General features: G+C 42.8%; 1 protein-coding gene across 3 annotated transcripts; it reads left to right on the plus strand.

Moving 5' to 3' along the window:
* Positions 1-723: 723 nt before the first annotated feature.
* Positions 724-19,197, plus strand: usp39 (ubiquitin specific peptidase 39). 3 transcript variants are annotated; one of them, XM_033013890.1, is made up of 13 exons: positions 724-854; positions 2,532-2,616; positions 3,041-3,135; positions 5,946-6,082; positions 7,227-7,379; positions 8,005-8,230; positions 8,500-8,574; positions 9,516-9,583; positions 11,594-11,782; positions 13,014-13,156; positions 14,498-14,633; positions 17,218-17,304; positions 18,244-19,197. In XM_033013890.1, the coding sequence occupies exons 1-13, from the start codon at positions 779-781 to the stop codon at positions 18,298-18,300; spliced, it is 1,527 nt and encodes a 508-aa protein (XP_032869781.1). In that variant the 5' UTR covers positions 724-778; the 3' UTR covers positions 18,301-19,197. The 3 variants fall into 3 exon arrangements, with proteins under 3 accessions (XP_032869781.1, XP_032869782.1, XP_032869783.1); XM_033013891.1 differs by having other exon boundaries at positions 724-848; XM_033013892.1 differs by having other exon boundaries at positions 724-842.

A 19,197-nucleotide genomic window follows, 5' to 3' on the forward strand; every position in this document is an offset into this window, starting at 1 on the left:
CCTTCGATTTTCCAGCATCTGCAGAGTTCCTTCATGAACACAACAGTCTGAATAGAAGAGTCTCGACCCGAAATGTTACCCATTCCTTCTCTGCCTGTCCAGCTGAGCTACTACAGCTTTTTGTGTCAATCTTCGGTTTAAACCAGCATCTGCAGTTCCTTCCTAAACATTTCAACATTTAAAATTTTTTTTTTAATTTATTCCGAACAAGTAAAGACATTAAAGACATTAATAGTAACAAAATCGAAATTATCAAACAATTGGACATTACAATCAATATTTACAAAGCAATGAAAAGAACAAAAGCAAAGTTCCAATGTCCAACTCTGTGTCTGTACAAGCTCGAAAAGGAGTGAGAAGAAGAATAACTTATTAAATCTCACCCCTTTTCCCCAACACTTCTACCATATTTAAAAATCAATTAATTACTAATAATAATACTACCCTAGGCAATTTCCCCATAATACTGTTGCCTGTTACATGTAAAATATTGAACATTTCTTATTCTCCTCTTTGAAAGCTGACCCCCAGTTCTTTATAAATACCGACCCTTTTGGCTTGTGTGTAATAAATTCAGGACCCACTCACTCCAGAGTATCCAGAACACGCAGTGCAGGACTGAAGGAAGGTTGTGTATGCTGGACATACATGTATAATATTGAAGTAATGATGACATTGGCATCCCACTTGTGAAGCGGGGACATTGAGAGTCTGGTCCCACCCACGGGAGCAGCAGCCGGTCGGCCACCCGGTGGCGGTGGCGGCGGCGGCGGCGGTGATGGCGGCGGCGCTGAAGCGGGAGCGCGAGGCCGAGGCCGAGGCCGGAGACGAGGCGGAGCCGGGGGCGGGTGAGGGAAGCGGGGAACCGGGGAGACGGGGCCTGAGCGGCAGCGGCACCGACAGCTTCCAGAACCTTCCGTGGCCGCGACCTCGCGGAGCCCGCGTGACCATCATGGCCCGCCCTTTGACCCCTCAACCCCCCCCCACCACCACACACAAACTCTCCCCTCTCTCTACCCTCCCCCCCCCCATACCCTCACCACCCAACCTGTACCCCGTCACCCCCTCAACACCCTTCCTCTACCTATACACCACCCTCAAACTCTCCCCCCACCCCCCTCACAAACTCCCACATCCACCCCCTCCCTCCATACCCACACAAACTCTAACCCCCTCCCCACACAAACTCCCACATCCACCCCCTCAACACCCCTCCTCTACCCCCCCACAAACTCTAACCCCCCCCACACAAACTCTACCCCCTCCTTCCATACCCTCACCACCCAACCTCTACCCCCCTCAACCACTAACCCACATCCACCCCCCCACACACAAACTCTAACCCCCCCCCACACAAACTCTAACCCCCCCCACACAAACTCTAACCCCCCCCATACCCTCACCACCCAACTTCTACCCCCCCACAAACTCCCACATCCACCCCCTCAACACCCTTCCTCTACCCCCCCACAAACTCTAACCCCCCCACCATACCCTCACCACCCAACCTGTACCCCGTCACCCACCTTAACACTTGCTCTACCTATACACCACCCTCAAACTCTACCCCTCTACCCCCTCACAAACTCCCACATCCACCCCCTCCCTCTACCCCCCACACAAACTCTACCCCCTCCCTCCATACCCTCACCACCCAACCTCTACCCCCCTCAACCACTAACCCACATCCACCCCCCCCACACAAACTCTAACCCCTCCCACCCCCATACCCTCACCACCCAACCTGTACCCCGTCACCCCCTCAACAAATCTGTAGCCTCCTTTTGCTCTGGTATTTTATTTCATTCACATGTTTAAACTATAATGTTTTATTCTTAATGTTTTAATGTTTGATGTTTTATTCTTAATTGGTTATTGTTTGTCGTGTTTGCGAGCGGAGCACCAAGGCAAATTCCTTGTATTTGAACATACTTGGCCAATAAACTTATTCATTCATTCATTCATTCAGATAATAGAATCAATCTATTTGATTGATTCTAGTGATAGAGCACGAAACAGACCCTTCAGCCCAACTCTTCCACCCACCAAGATGTCCCATCTATATTTAAACTGTAATCATTATTTTAACGCAAAAAATGCTATCTAATTTGTACTTAAGAACTGGGGTACTTTGGCTCTTGTGTCTAAAATTACGTGCATTGTGTTAATATTAGCAAATGTAATATACAAGAGTGATACAGTGGTGCAGCGGTAGAGTTGGTGCCTTATCTTGCAGCGTCGGAGACCTGGGTTCGATCCTGACTACGGATGCTGTCTGCAGGGAGTTTGTAGGTTCTTACCGTGATCGCATGAGTTTTGTCCGAGATCTTCGGTTTCCTCCCACACACTAAAGACGTGCGTGTGTGTAGGTTAATTGGCTTGGTATTAGTGTAAATTGTCCCCTGTGTGTGTAGGATAGTGTTAATGTGCGGGGATCTCAGGTCGGTGCGGACTCGGTGGGCCAAAGGGCCTGTTTCCACACTGTATCTTTAAAAAACTAAACATATTCATGTTGTTGCTATTCTAATTAGTGCCCTCAAAGATGCCAAGAATCCATTGTCAGGATGAGGAGGATGACAGAAGTAGACATTGTCCCTACCTGGACACCATCAATAGGTGAGCACGAGCCACATTTATTTTCACATCATGTGGTGACATTTTTTCTTAACGTCTGGGTTGAATAATTAGAAAAGGATTGGTAAATTATATTGGAATGATAATAAATTATATATAAACAATCAGTGGGTGGGGAAGTATATCTGCTAGATCATATTCCGGAATGTAGAGAGAGAACTCGGGTATCCATTTGCTAACCCTGTTTCAACCCTGATCCTTCAGACTCAGAGATGAAAGTGCTGCCACAAACCTAATGATTCCCTTCCACAAAGAGTTTTGTCCTGCATGGAACTGAACTGGATCAGTGTTTACTTCATTTAACAACCACTTTAAAGAAGTCTTCCTCTTTGTTGTAGAGAATATTACAATCATGTTTTAATGCTTCTGCAGCACTCAGAGCCTGACTAACGATTGTCAATTATAGGAGTGTGCTGGATTTTGACTTTGAGAAGTTGTGCTCGGTCTCTCTTTCTCACATCAATGTTTATGCCTGCCTGGTGTGTGGCAAATACTTTCAAGGTAAGCTCACTTTCTACATTTTAGTTTGTGACACTAATTTCATTTTGTTTTCATTTGAATTGGGATAAATAGACAAACAAATGAGTAAAGTAGTGAAAGAGTTGAGAGAAAGAATTGAAGATATCCTATAATATTGAGGAGAGCAGCTATTTCAGATTTAATCACAAGTAATGAACTAGATCTAATCAATGACCTTGGTGTTTGTTTATTAATACAATCAGCACAGTGGTGCAGCGGTAGAGATACTGCCTTACAGTGACAGAGATTAGGGTCGATCCTGATTACGGTTGCTGTCCGTATGGAGTGTGTATGTTCTCCCTGTAACCACGTGGGTTTTCTCTGGGTGCTCCGGTTTCCTCCCACATTCCAAAGGCACGCATGTTTGTAGGTTAATTGGCTTCTGTAAATTGTCCCTTGTGCAGGATAGAACTAGTGTATGGGATGATCGCTGGTCAGCGGTATGCTGAAGGGCCTGTTTCCATGCTCGATCTAAACAATTGTGTTTATGCAGTGCTTGATAGGGAAAATGGGAAATAAAGTCTGAGATTCGAGATTTGGGTCCAATTGTGACTCACAGTGATAAGATAGAGGCAGTCTGTAGTAAATTGGACTTGCTTGTTAATAATTAAAGCAGCAAGATCAATGGAAAATGTTCAAAGAACGAGCATAATCATTACACTCCTAAAAGAAATGACTCTCCACGACAAAAAAAACGATGAAAAATATAAAAATACAGTACAGCACAGGACCAGGCTCTTCGGCCCACCGTGCCTGAACCCAACCTTGCCTGTGCCCACCGTGCCGGGGTTCACTGTGCCTGGGCCCCCCGTGCCGGGGCCCACCGTGCAAAAAAAACTGGAACGATGGTAGAAATGGGGAGAGCTACAAATGACCAAAACTCACCCAATTATATTAAAAAAAGGGAATATGGAAGGAAATTTGGTTAAAGGAGAAAAACAATTAACACTTCTTTATACTTAAAAAATAAGAGGATGGTTTAATGTAATGTGAGCGCCATGAAAACTAATGATGGTGACATTATAAATGAAAATATGGGAATGGTAGACATGTTAAATAAGTAAATCTAAAATAAAACACAAAATGCTGGAAATATTGAACAGTTCTGGGAGCATCCATGGGGAGAGAAGTAGTTAACATTTCATCAGAATGGGGATTACGAATAAAAACACTTTTACATTGCAAAGGGGGAAGGGTAGAGAGAACAAAGGGAATGTCTGATGTAGACCGGCACTGACGAGGAGACGGTAGTGAGGGCTAAATCATCTTCTATTATGGTCTCATTTACTATTGGTCTTCCCCTTAACAGAAACTCTTTGTTCTGTTCTATACTTAGAAAGGCAGGGATTAATCAAAGATAATCAGAATGGCTTTGTTAGGAGGAGATTTTGTTTGAGCAATTTGATTGCATGTATTGAAGAGATAACCAGAGTATTGTAGTTGATGTCTACGTGGAGTTCAGTAAGGTCTTTGACAAGGTCTCAGAAGGGAGGCTGATCCAAAAGGTTAAAGCCTGTGGTGGTCTGGCCAAATTGGTAAATTGCATCGCAGTGGTTTGGTGGTTGGAGTAGGTGACAGTGAGGCCTTGTTGTGATCGCAATGCAGCCAGTGGAGCACCATGCAGATCGATATTGGGATCAGGCTCTGTTTGTTATATACATTGGTTATTTGGATGTGAATGTTGGAAATGTGGTTTGCAAGTTCAAAAATGACGCAGAAATTAGTGGTATTGTTGATTGGAGGTGGGTAATCTTAGGCTAGAGTTTGATATTGATGAGTTGGTAAGATGGCCAGAGCAATGACAGGTGGAATTGAATGCTGATAAGTGTGAGGTGATATTCTGGCAAGATGAACGAGGCTTTGACATAAACAATGAAAGACAATTTCCTCAATACTAAGCCTCGGTCCTGCTGCTCCCTCTGGTGGTGAGGGAAAAGGATCTTTCACCTGAAATGTTAACTGTTTCTCTTTGCGCAGATATGTTGAGTGTTTCCAGCATTTTCTGTTTTATTTTGGATTCCAGCATTTTGCAGTTAATTGACTTTTTTTTTGTTACATTGCCTTTGCACAAATTTTCATCTGTCCACCCCAGCTCAGTTCTCGCTCGTCGTGTTTGACGGTTCAACTGGCAACAAGGATGTGACCACACATCCAGTTTTGTAAACTGGGCTAGATTAAAACTAGGGATATTTTGGTAGTTGCACTGCTTGATGCGTGAATGATGTATTAAAAACGTGAAAGTCCTGAACTTGTGAGTTGGCAAGCAGTGTGAGATACCGTCACTCACCCTTGCTGAGTGAAAGGCTTTTCATTGACGGGTTCCACGAAGGATCAATATTCATTGGGTCCTGTTGGGATGTATGGACTTCCTGCTTGGTAAATGAGATCATGGCTTTTCTGTGCCGCATTCTGGATGAGAAGATGTTGGCACCTTTTTCTGGGTTTCCAATTATGGGTAGCCTTGGTTGAAACTGACAGCCCAAGACTTCACCAGTGTTCATTATTAGAATGGGGAGAGAATAATATTGATACAATAGAGTATCATTCATATTGAGTAGGAAGGATTTGTAGATACTGGTTTAAACTGAAGATAGACACCAAAAGCTGGAGTAACTCAGCGGGACAGGCAGCATCTCTGGAGAGAAGGAATGGGTGACATTTCAGGTCGAGACCCTTCTTCAGATTGGTGAGGGATAAGGGAAACGAGAGATATAGACGGTGATGTGGAGAGATAAAGAACAATGAATGAAAGATATGATCTGTCTTTGATGATAGTGATCTGTGTTTCCTAGGACGAGGCCTGAAGTCTTACGCTAACATTCATAGTGTCCAGGTCGGGCACCATGTCTTTTTGAATCTGCACACTTTGAAGTTCTACTGCTTACCAGACAACTACGAAATCATTGACTCTTCTCTAGAAGACATCACGGTGAGCATGGTGCCTGGAAACAATGAACAAGCGACTGGAAGGAGGAGTCTTTCTTAATTCCCCTCTTCTGAAACTCTGAGTCCTGTTGATATAAAGTTTATTTAGAATTAGTTACTCCTCAGGGCTGTATCCTGGTGAAACTGGAGAATGAATTTTGAAAGTCTTGATTAATGTTTGTGCTGCTAATGTATGACACTATGTATTGTTCAATTGGATATTTTGTGAAATGGATCTTAATCCCCCAAAATGTGGGAAGTTCAGATTTCTGGAGCTTTAGATAAAATTAGAAGAATGCTTACCATCGCTGGGATCAATGGTTGGAAGGCATAAATTAAAAATCTATCACCCAAAACCGAATTTTATTGAGGGTTGTTAGGGCATAATATCACCCAATGGAAATTATCAAGAAATTCATTCAGGTGCTCTTCTTAACTTTAAAGATAAAGGCTGTTGGAGGGGTTGAACGTTCTCACGATCATGAAATAAAGTATGAAATGTAAGATGTTCTATCCCTAACTTGCCCTTGAGCCACCTTGACCTGCTGTGGACCTTCTCATGAAAATACTCCCAGAATGCCATTGAATGTCATAAGGTCATAAGTGATAGGAGCAGAATTGCAGAATTAGGCCATTCGTCCCATCAAGTCTATACCACCATTCAATCATTGGAGATCTATCTCTCCCTGCTAACCCCATTTTCCTGCCTTCTCCCCATGACACCCACACTAATCAAGAATTTATCCATCTCTGCCTTAAAAATATCCATTGACTTGGCCTCCACAGCCTTCTGTGGCAAAGAATTCCACAGATTCACCACCCTCTGACTAAAGAAATTCCTCCTCAATTCCTTCCTAAAGGAACATCCTTTAATTCTGAGGCTATGATCACTAGTCCTAGACTTTCCCACTAGTGGAAATATCCTCTCCACATCCACTCTATCCAAGCCTTTCACTACTTGAGGGGAGATGGTTAGATTGGCTAGACTTCCTCTTGTTGGAGACAGCCATTGCTCTCTCTGTGTAGATTCTGACATCATTCACCTATGATAAGGAAATCGTGTTGAAGCTTTGCACAAAGTGTGTTTCCTTGTTTTGTATCTGAGAAGACTGTCGTCACAACTTATGGCACTATTCTCTGTTTTGCAGTATGTGTTGAAACCAACTTTCACAAAACAACACATTGCAAACCTGGACAAGCAATCCAAACTGTCGCGGGCCTACGATGGAACCACCTATCTACCAGGAATTGTCGGGCTGAACAACATCAAGGCTAACGATTATGCTAATGTGGTGCTGCAGGTAAAGAAATAAATCAGTAATCCAGACAAGGGCAAGATTGACCATGTGCCTCGCTGTGTTGCCCGTGGTTCCATAGTTTGCCTGGGCTCATACATGAAGAGTATATTTGTGGAACCAAGGAATGAGGCTGTAGTGGAGGGGAATATGTCTGTGGAACCAAGGAATGAGGCTGTTATGGAGAGGAATATGTCTGTGGAACCAAGGAATGAGGCTGTAGTGGAGGGGAATATGTCTGGAACCAAGGAATGAGGCTGTAGTGGAGGGGAATATATCTGGAACCAAGGAATGAGGCTGTAGTGGAGGGGAATATGTCTGGAACCAAGGAATGAGGCTGTTATGGAGAGGAATACGTCTGTGGAACCAAGGAATTAGGCTGCTATGGAGAGGAGATATTAACATTGGGGGAAGGAGCAGAGAATAGGTGGCAGCTATGATGCATGTTGGCCATGCATGGTGAAAAGAGTCAGTGTTTTATTGTCATATGTCCCATATGTCCCAAAGAGAAGCATGCATGCGGTGTATGATAGATTTTAGGAGCATTGTTTACAGATGGCACAATTTAACGTGGAGTCTTCCTTTCCTGCCCTCTGGTGTTTCAGAATTAGCTTCTCTGCTTCTGTTTCAGGCCCTGTCCAATGTGCCTCCGTTACGTAATTATTTCTTGGAGGAAGAAAACTACAAGGACATAAAGCGGCCACCAGGAGACATAATGTTCCTGCTGGTGCAGAGGTTTGGAGAGCTGATGAGAAAGCTGAGGAATCCCAGAAACTTCAAGGCTCATGTATCTCCACATGAGATGTTGCAGGCTGTTGTCCTGTGCAGCAAGAAACGTTTCCAAATTACCAAACAGGGTGAGTTTTCATTCTTCTGGCTGAGTATTGCAGAATCTACAAACATTTATATTTTGACTTGGTTATCGTACATGTGTTGTACTTGCTGATGTACTTTAAAATAATACAAAATATATTGGAACTAACTAGTCAGGCAATATCTCTCCAATCACCAGCAACCCTCTGGGTGGAAAGTGTTGCTGCTCGGCTCCTTTTTAAATACCTCTTGTGATAATTCCCAGAACCTTTGCAGTGGATGTTTTCAGTGAATTATTTGTCTGCTATTGCAGGTGATGCTGTTGACTTCCTGTCTTGGTTCCTAAATGCACTTCATATGGCACTAGGTGGGAACAAGAAGAAAAAGAGTAAGTCGTTATATCTATAAACAAAAATGATTACATGAGCTCATTCATATTTTATTGCAGTGTATGAATCTATATTTGGATCTAAACACAATCTATTTTCTGCCGCTTGTAACGTGATTTTTAAGTTACCGTTATTGTTAATCTAATTGCCCATCAGCCCTGTGAGTAAAGCTCGTAGATTGACCATGTGGTAAATTCCCCCATTTTCTTTTGATTTGTGGAGATGCCTTCTTAACCAACCTTTATGTAGATTGAAGTTCACTATCATGACAGTGACATTCTCATTGTGTTCATCTTTAATTCCACACCCATCATTACCACTCATGTTGGAGGAACTATAGACAACTCTAACCAATGTTTCTGCCCCTTGGTGTTTTCTATTCTACCCATACAGATTTCACATGACTTCGATAGAGTAATACAGCGCGCACGGAAACAGGCTCTTTACCCCAAACTGCCCATGCGGACTAAGATCCCCATCTATGCTTGTCCCACTTGCCCACATTTGGCCCATATCCATGTACCTGTCCAAATGTCTTTTGAATGTCACTATTGTAGCTGCCTCAAATACCTCCTCTTGCAACTCGTTCCATACACCCACCGTTCCATACTCTGGGTGACTTCTACATCAAATAAACTATTAATATTCAATAGGCCCACATCAGACTTTGGCCATCTAGCCAATCACTGCAGTAATCCTAATGCTCCTGAATTCTGCCACAGCAAGGTTCATAGATCTTTGGGTGTGTGGAGTGAAATATGTTTTATTTTGTTGAAGAAAGAGGAAGTTGGTGGGTTGCCATTGTTTTGATAAGTCGTGGGGATCAGCTGAGCTGTTTTAAGTGGTAGTGTGTAGGTAATGTGGAGCTTGTGAAGATTGGTGTGGTCTTGCTTTTTATTCCACATGACCTCTCAACATTGGGACATATTCCTCATTACAGCCATCATCAACAGTGTGTTCCAGGGTTCCATGCGGATATTTACCAAGAAGCTGCCTCCACCAGACCTGGTAAGGCCCATTATCATCTCTTGCTTTCATTGTATGTTGTTTTCCATGCTTTCTGATTGGCAGATCAGAACAGGTAAGATGTGAACACAGGGGAGGAGGTTTGCTGAGAAGTGAACTGACTATCAGAGATAGGATATTGGGGACTACAGGTAGGTTGCACATTTAGAAATTATTGCAGCTCTAAGATCAGAATGCTACAGCTGTTTGATACATTTTTAGTTGCACTTATTCTTTTTAGCCACATGGTGGCATATAGGAGCCATTAATGCAAGTTGGTGCAAGTCCTGCCAGTGTTGTGAGTGGAATAGTTTCAAAACCATTATTGTTAATGTGGGAGAGGTGGAGGAATAGAGTCGAACAGTTCAGTCTGTTTCACCTTTCTTTTACTGCAGTAGGTCAATTAGTAACTTGTCAAGAAAGTAATTATTGGTAAAAGAACACAGTGCCGGAGTAACTCAGTGGGTCAGGCAGCATCTGTGGAGAACATGGATAGGTGACGTTTCACAGAGTGCTGGAGTAACTCAGCGGGTCAGGCAGCATCTGTGGAGAACATGGATAGGTGACGTTTTGGGTGAATAGTGAAGCCAGAGGAAGGAATTTTGGTGGAGGGGAGAGGTAGGTGGAATCCAGGTGTGGTGGAGATGAGGAGGATGTGGTGGAAGAAGGGGGGGGGGGGGTTGCAGGAGTTACCTAAAATTGGAGTATTCAATGTTCCCCTCCCCTGAGCACCACCTGGACTCCCACCTGTTTCTGTCCCACCCACACACACACAATTAGTCTGAAGAAGGATCCCGACTTGAAACATCGTCTATCCATGTTCTCCAGAGATGCTGTCTGAGCCACTGAGTTACTCCAGCACTTTGAGTCTTTTGTGTAGCATCTGCAGTTTCAAGTTTCTACAACGTGTCTATTAGTACTGGGAATGCAGCAGGTCCATAGTTTTCTTCAGACACTTCTTTGTGCAACTAACCTTCTTGTAGCACACAATCACCCTCCTAAACTACACTTGAAACACTCAACAGACAGTTTTATTCGTCACATTGCACATAAAGTGCAAGTGAAATGAATTTGTTAGCAGCGGTACAATGATAAAGCGGAACACTCTTCATGTAAGTAGAACAACGGTTAGTTACAATGTAAAATTCCCTCTAGATTTCCCCATCTAACATTCTCAGTGCAGCTAAAGTATGAGATAGTTACAAGGTAAGGGTCTAATCATCTCACTTGGGCCGTGTGCAGCAGGGTTTGATATAAATTGAAGTTCCCAACAGCCTCAATCTAAGAACTGCATGACATTTTAACCTGAGTTTTCAGTAGACTCTCAGCCAATGTAGTGCTAGTGTTTAGAATTATTTAGATTTATTTAACCATTGAGCACAAATGATCAGTGATGGCCCTCAGTTGCTTTTTATTATTCTTCTTCTGTTAATTTATAGAGGTTCACGCACGTATGTCAATGACTATAGAAGGGACTGGCAGTCTGCTATTGGTGCTTATCCAGACTGGACACTTGTGCCAATGTTCATGAGCTGATGATTGTGGAATAGGTCATGAAGGAAAACCATGATGAAACTGCTGAAGACAAGGGTGGTAATGTTAGTTAGGTGAAACTGAACAAAACCAGGCTTACTGCCTCTAATGGCCTTTTCTTCCTGATTTTAAAACAAAAAAATCAGTGTTGAAAACTGCTGGACCAATAGGTTGTGTTTGATTGATTTTAGTAATGGGAGCTTGGCAGTGAGTGTGGTGTACTCTTTAAAGGGGATCAGAGCGATTCCAAGGAGCCTGAGGGAATGATTTAAAACATTGTCCATCACCTTGAGAGCTGAGCTTGCATCTTGTCAGCTTGATGAATGGCTGGGATAATCGTTCCTCTTGTGACCATTCAGCCAGCGGTAATGCATTGAGTATGGAGATTAGTTAGCTGCCAGTGGCTTATCTCCTGTTCAAAACATGTTAATAGACGTTAAAAAATAAAGCATTAACTTTCTTTTCATGTCCTCTCTGTAGACACCGGAGGAGAAAGAGCAACTGCTGGAAATGCAGGAGTTCAAGGAAACCATGACAGAGTCCACCTTCCTGTACTTGACCCTTGACTTGCCCACTGCACCCCTGTACAAGGATGAGAAGGAGCAGCTGATTATTCCACAAGTACCGCTCTTCAACATCTTGGCAAAATTCAATGGCATCACAGAGAAGGTTGGTGCAAAATGAGAAGGCAAACGAGAATAAAACTCAATATCTTAGCAAACGGAGCAAATGTAATTGAACTACTAAGGCAGCAGTGATATCAGAGTGTACACCAGGACTGCCAAGGAACTGGGAGAGCAGTGCTGAGTGTGGAAGCCGTTCTGTGCAGTGCCCAGTAGACAATGGTGCATGTAATACAGCCGTGGCTCTTTAGTACTAGACTTCCAAACACATAATGTTTCCTACTGGTTTTGACAATATTTACTTTTCAAGTTTAGCTTAGATTTTTTAGTTTAGAGATACAGAATGTTATCGGGCCCTTCGGCCCACCGGGTCTGCACTGACCAGCGATCCTCGTACAATAGTTCCATACTAACAATGTAGCTAGTAGAGCCGTTGCCTCAGCTCCAGCTACTCCACACAGTCCAGACCTTGGATGCTGTCTGTGTGGAGTTAGCACGTTCCCCCTGTGACCACCTGGGTTACTCCCATGTGCCTAGGATCTGAGTGCTGGTAGATTTATTGACCTCTATAAATGTCCCTGGTTAGTGGTGGCATTTGGGGGGATTTGATGGGAATTTGGGAAGAATAAAATATAATGAGTATAAATAGGTGCTTGAAGGTTAGTGCAGATGCAGTCGACCAAAGGACCTAGTTCTGTGCTGTACAACTTTATTTCAAAACATGTAATCAGGTCATGTTCCGTAGAGTTGTATGTGTGAGGCCTGACTGCGCACAGATTGGTTAATTTATTATTAATCTAATTTCTATTGGAAAAGCCGATAATTATTGTGCATCTCCTTTCTGTCTGATCAGTGTAAGTAGTTTGCTGAGTGACCTCGGAGCAGTTACGTGGAGTATATAGAATGGGAATGGTGTCGTGACAAGGCCAGGCTGGGTGCGGTTCTCTTCCCCAAAGAATAATATTGAAGTTATTGGAGATATTTTGGATATGAAAACAGCATGATTAATTTGAACTGTACACAAGTTTTATTTAACAAGGAAGCTTTAGCAACGATATTTATTTAATTTAATTGCTATGGTTGGATTCTAATTTGAGTTTTTAATCTTATTCATCCAGTATCACAACTGCTATTCTATGTGGCTTTATTTTCCAACAGTAACCACATTTGCAAGCATTTTATTTGCTGCCAAACATTTCCCACCACCCTGGGTGTGACAGGTGCTCCATGCGTGCAAGCTCTGACACCTTGACAACTCTTCTTTCTATTTTCTTCAGGAGTATAAAACCTACAAGGAGAATTTCCTGAAGAGGTTCCAGCTGACAAAGCTCCCGCCCTATCTCATCTTCTACATCAAGAGATTCACAAAGAACAATTTCTTCATCGAGAAAAATCCCACCATTGTCAACTTTCCAATTACGTAAGTAATACACTTCACCTTTCAGTTGGATGTGGTTGTGTTAGAGTTACTCATAGAGTAACACAGCACAGAGATGGGTCCATGTTGACCAAGGTGCCATCTAAGATAGTCCCATTGGCTTGTGTTTGGCCCATATCCCTTTAAATCTTTCCTATCCACAGAGCTGTTCAAATGGCTTTTAAATATTGTTATTGTACCTCCTCAACCACTAACTCTGGCAGTGTGTTCCATATATGCCCCATTTTCTGAATAATAAGATGCTCCTTGGGTCTCTTTTAAATCTTTCCCCTAACACCTTGACCTTATATGCTTTAAATTTTGACATCTCCTTCTCTGGAAAAAAAAGACTCTGTATATTCACCCTATCTTTTCCTATTCCCCTTCCCTTATGATTTTATACACCTCTGTAATATCACCACTAAACTTCCTGCACTCCAAGGAATAATGTCTAAGGCTGCCCAACCTCCCCCTATTACTCAGGTCCTCGAGTCTTGGCAATGACTCGTGAATCATCTTTGCAGCTTAATGCTGTCATTCCTAAAGCAGGGTGACTAAAACTGTGCGCAATACTACAAGTGCAGCCCCACCAACGTCTTGTACAACTGCAACATCTCAACTCTTGTACGCAATGCCCTGGCTGATGAAAGCATTCTTCTTCATCCTGTCTACCTGTGATGTGAATAAACTGTGTACTTGCAATCCTAGTGCCCTCTGCTCTGCAACACTCCCTAGAGAATTTGATGGTCTTTCTCAGAACTGACCGAGTTTGACCTGCTGCATCTTTGTAACGTGTTGATAACTCGTGATTGTAACCAAGCTTTGTTGAGGCGATTCTCATCTGACTTTGACACCTGGTGTAACGGTGAGAGATACGAACAGAAGCATTCTGCTTTTCTTGGGCTGGAGGCACTAACGTATTTGTAACACTTCCTCTTCTGCTTGGCTGATGCAGTTTAGACATTCAAAATAACAATGACATGTGCTGGAAATACCAGCTGACACAATACTTTGTGAGCTGCTCAGGTGAATGAGGTGAAATTAAAGAAGGGGTGAAAGGTAAAATAATGTACTGGGAACTGAAGAAGGGTTTCGGCCCGAAACGTTGCCTATTTCCTTCGCTCCATAGATGCTGCTGCACCCGCTGAGTTTCTCCAGCATTTTTGTGTACCTTCGATTTTCCAGCATCTGCAGTTCCTTCTTATACACAACTCTCCAGGTGCTGGGAATCTAAAAGAGTAAGAATGCAGGAAATATTCAACAGATCAGGCAGCTTCTTCCAGAAGTTCAGATAACAAGGATTTAGTATTTTAAAACATTCCTGTTTATTGCAATGTGTTTCAGGAACGTGGATTTGCGGGAGTACCTGTCGGAGGAGGTTCAGGCGGTACACAAACACACCACCTATGACCTGATAGGTAACGTGGTCCACGATGGGAAGCCCGGTGAAGGAGCGTACAGGGTCCACGTTCTGCATCATGTGAGTATGCTGCTGGCAGTTCCACGCATCCCTTGCTCTTTATGTGAGTAATAGAACAGTAGCTGTTCGCAGCCTTGAGTGGAATGTATGAATGAACACAACATCATGTCACAGATACAGGGAGGAAGCTAGGCTGAGCATGATCTATATCAGTTCTCTAAACTACACAGGGGAGAACAAACATCTCCAGTTGCTGATTTCTTTACCAGGTTCATGAAGCTATATTTTCTCAGCTCATTCTTGTGTATTGTGTGCAAAACAAAACATTTCACTGTACCAAGTATATGTGACAATAAAGTATCAATCAATCGGGATAAGATCGTCACACAGTGCCATTCAGAGTATTGTGCTGTGTTGACTCTGGCAAGAGCTGTTTATGATTGCTGCATCCTTGCTCTCTCTCTCTCTCTCTCCCTCTCTCTCTGAAGGCCTGCAGTTTTCTGCCCTTCAGGTAATTTTCTAATTTCCTTTTGAGTGTGTGATAGTTTAATACTTCACTAGGACTCATTGTCATTATTGCTTCAGTAAATACGGAATGCCTTTTAACAGCTCTCGGCACAATAAATGGAATGACAGCTGGAAGTCGTGAATAGTAAGGTGTTTACAGGGTATTAAACCCAGAACTACACCTTGGTGAATTTTGGCATCTGTATCCTTGTCCCATTCACTCTCTTTGGCTCAATGTCTTATTAATGCCTCACTTCCTGACCTTTGGGATTGTCACATTGCTTGTCTGGCATCCAGTTCTTAAACAGCAGAAATTTCCTTCAACCAGATATTAGGAAAATGGAATATACGGACAAATTGCACAATTCAAGAATTCTCTGCTTTTGTTTCAGATTTTTACTTTTATTTTGAAAGGCAAGATACATAGAGGATGGGATGGCAATAAAAGAGAAGCTATTTCAGACACTGAGAGCTGAATGTTACAGAAAGCCCATAAAAGAACACTAAATGTGGGAGTGTAATTAAGAGGAAGATAATAGGAAAGCAAAGGAGGCCATGAAAAAGCAAAGGAAATCCAGTGCTGTTTTATAAGAGCTACAGAATAATTATGGAAAGTGTTGAGCCTGTTAGGGACTTAAAAACGAATGTGTTTGTAAGTGGAGGATGTGGGCAAGAGTCTCAATGAGTAGGTTGTGATTGTCTTTACGAATGAGGGTTAATGGTGACATAAAGGAGAGTGAATGCTTAATGTTGGAGGAGATGAGCATAATAGAGGAAGAGTGAATTGTCAGCTCCACATGAAGACCTGATCCTAAAATGCTGCTGAGCCAAGGTAGAACAGGAAAAAACAGGCATATTTCCTTTGCCATAAGTGTCAAGAGCCAAGAACCCAAGAATCCCTGATTGTTAAAAGAAACAAGGGAGGCTCGGACTATGATTTTCTAATACTTCCTGGCTGTGGAGAAATGGCAGAAGATTAAAGCACTTCTAGTGCCCTACAATTGTTACAAAAGGAATAAACCAAGGAATTATTTATTGGCCAATTTGGTTAATCTCTTAAACTGTCAACAAAGTGGGCAAATTATTGGGACCAATAGTGTAGAAGGCAGGATTACTCGGGAAAGTCCCAAGTCTCTCGTGGAATTGGATTGTCTATGGATGTGAGGGCAGTGTATTTCACATGGTCCATGGAGATTGTTTGCTCAGGTAGACCGCAGTGTAAACACCAAATGCAGGTCACTAGATCTAGTTCTGGTCCACGCGATACTGTAGAGGGCGCAGAGGAACATTTTGAAGAATTTTGCCAGGACTGGAAAATGTAGGTGTGAGGAAAGATTGGATCTGCTCGGGATAGAGTCGAGGATGTTGAGGGGAGACCGAAAATTCTGTTGAGCCAAGATAGAAAAGAAAAAAGACAGGCATATTTTCTTAGCCATAAGGGTTAACAACTAGGGGACGAAGAGTGAAAGTAATTGCTAGAAGTATTTAAAGGAAATGGAGAAGCTTTACACTCAGTGGCAGAAACTGTTTGACTGAATGGGTAATGAAACCAGAAAGCCTCACCGCATGTAAAGAATACTTGAAGAGATGTGATATGCATGGTTACAGAAGAGAGGTGAGGTTAGGCTGGGTGTTTCTTTATCCATCTGGATGGACATGACAGCCTCAATGGTTTCATTCTGTGTCATCATTTGTTTTTGAATCTGTCCTGTGATTTACAGTGTCAGTTTATTTGTTTTTGCATTGAGATCTTCACTGGTTAATCTGAATGGAAAGCTGTTGTGTAAACTAGGTAGTGTATTCACATGTTTGACCAACAGGTCCATTACACTGTGTGCTATTTCCTGCAATATAAGAAACTGTCTTTTAAATATAATATTAAAACATAAACTGCTGGAGGATCTCAGCTGGTCAGGCAGCAGCAATGAAGGCAAATGGACAGATGATATTTCAGGTCAGGACAGTCTGTAGGAATTTATAGAATGGTCCCAACCTGAAACATTCTTCCACAGATGCTGTCTGACCCACTGAGTTCCTCCACAACTTTGTGTTTTACTTGAGATTCCAACATTTTCAGACTCTTCTATCTCCTTTTTGCAAACATAATACTTGTATCTTTCTGGTTCTCTCCTTTCAGGGAACAGGGAAGTGGTACGAGCTGCAAGATCTACAAGTTACTGATATCTTGCCACAGATGATCACCCTATCTGAGGCCTATATTCAGGTTAGTACTGCCAGGGGCAATGTCCTGCTCCACATACTGCTGTTTGTATTCACACAAGACTAATGATTATATAAACACCAGATGTAGTTCAGATAATAAGACACATTTCAATGGAATTTAAGAACAGAAAATGTGATTAAGAATGCACAAGGGCAAGCTTAAAGCTGCAAGGACAGGAAACCAGTCTACGGCTCTGTGTACATTGAACTCTTCTCTCCATCCCAGGTTTTGTTCTTTCCTGGGACCAGGAACTTGTAGAATTCCATACTTCCTGTAATCTTTCTTCTCCGACCAAAAGACTCTCTATACTACAAATGGTATTCCTGGATGCTTTCTGATTGTGCATTCCCCTCTGCTGTCCTCAACTGGACTTCATTTTCTTTCCAATAATTGAAAATACCTCGAACATGGGTAAGGAAATGGGAGCAGGGGTAAGCCACACTCTCCCTGAAGCTTTTCCCTCTACAGTCAGATCATGGCTGATCTGACCCAGCACTCAGCTCCTCCTTTGGGAGAATGTTTCTTTTAGCCAGTCCCACCACTGTAATATTTGGCATGACATAGAGAGACATGGGCCATATGTAGGCAAATGGTTGGCATGGACAAGCTTGGCAAAAGGGCCTGTGCTTATGCTGTATGGCTATACGCTAGTCAATGGGAACTCTATATGTGTTGGTTTGAATTGGCAAGCCAAAGTAAGAGGAGCTAATGCTTCAATGAACAGCAGTTTGAATCTTCTTCCCTGGGGAAGGTTCAATAGACTATAATAGTAGCATTGTGTTGACTGGAATGGACTTTATGATAGGGAGCCACCCAGTTCAGACTGTTGAAGATGAAATAACCATTGGTGTTGGAAATATTATTCATGATGTTGCTCAAATTCACACTTGAGCTGAAAGAACCAAGCAGCTCGTGTCAGCTCCACTGTTTCATCAACAGATCTGGAAGCGACGAGAAGACAGCGACGAAAGTCTTCCCAGTCAGAAAGGAGCATGAAGTGGGACAGGGAGAATCTTCTGACCATCGGCATCTTCCCCGTGATGCTCAGGGCCTGTGTGGAGCAGACCCCGAGGATGCTGGCAATATTTCAACCAAAGGCTGACCATACCCACGTTTGGCAGATGCGGAGTACACGGACATGGCAATGATGCAGTGATTTCCTACCTCTGGTGTTCAAACTAACTTCTCCAATACGGAGTTGTGAAGGTGTGCAGGGATTTAGATGATACTGGGGGGGGGGGGGGGGAATCCCAGGGATATGTTGATGGAACAAGTCCTATTTGCCAGAGTCGGGCAATAGCAGAAATGGCCTGATTTGCCCTGGAAAACCACCCACTGATTGAATCATCTTTGTCTTTGCATTCTGTTTGCTGGAAAACTGGCAGCATGAATCCCAGAGGATGTTGCAAACCTCTGTTTTGTTATGACCTTGCTTCATCTTGCTCAAACAGAAGCAGCTGCATTGTGGCTGATGTTTCAAATGCTGCAAAGCTGAGGGGAGCTATTTACTGACGTTTCAGAAACTGGTCTGCTTTAGGCTGGGAACATCAGTGCCCATGTGAAAATCTGTCTTAATTTTGTAATATGTTTAGGTGGAAGATCTTTGAATACTGAAGGAGAACAGGATCTGGGTAGGTTTGGATTGGTTTAACTAATTCTTGCTCTTTGTTTTAGAAATTATAACAGCGACACATTTCTCATGGTCGACTTCCTGGATTATTTTGTCAATTTCTGTCAATCGAGATAAATAAAATTTTCATTTAAGTTTTGGTTGGCATTGAGCATTCAATAGTGGGGGATTAGTTGGGCGATCGCACACTTGCTGATGTAACTGACCAGGTATCTCAACCACCTGAAGAATAAAGTCATGTATTTTATATTTTAGTAATCTAA

This window comes from Amblyraja radiata, chromosome 39, assembly GCF_010909765.2.
Source record: "Amblyraja radiata isolate CabotCenter1 chromosome 39, sAmbRad1.1.pri, whole genome shotgun sequence".
NCBI classification, from domain to species: Eukaryota; Metazoa; Chordata; class Chondrichthyes; order Rajiformes; family Rajidae; genus Amblyraja; species Amblyraja radiata.

Bases quoted from the DNA above. Each gene is read 5' to 3' on its own strand.
- usp39 (XM_033013890.1), top strand. From the start codon at position 779: ATGGCGGCGGCGCTGAAGCGGGAGCGCGAGGCCGAGGCCGAGGCCGGA. The intron at 7,380-8,004 runs GTAAAGAAATAA...CTTCTGTTTCAG, and splicing joins ATGCTAATGTGGTGCTGCAG to GCCCTGTCCAATGTGCCTCC. The intron at 9,584-11,593 runs GTAAGGCCCATT...TCCTCTCTGTAG, and splicing joins AGCTGCCTCCACCAGACCTG to ACACCGGAGGAGAAAGAGCA.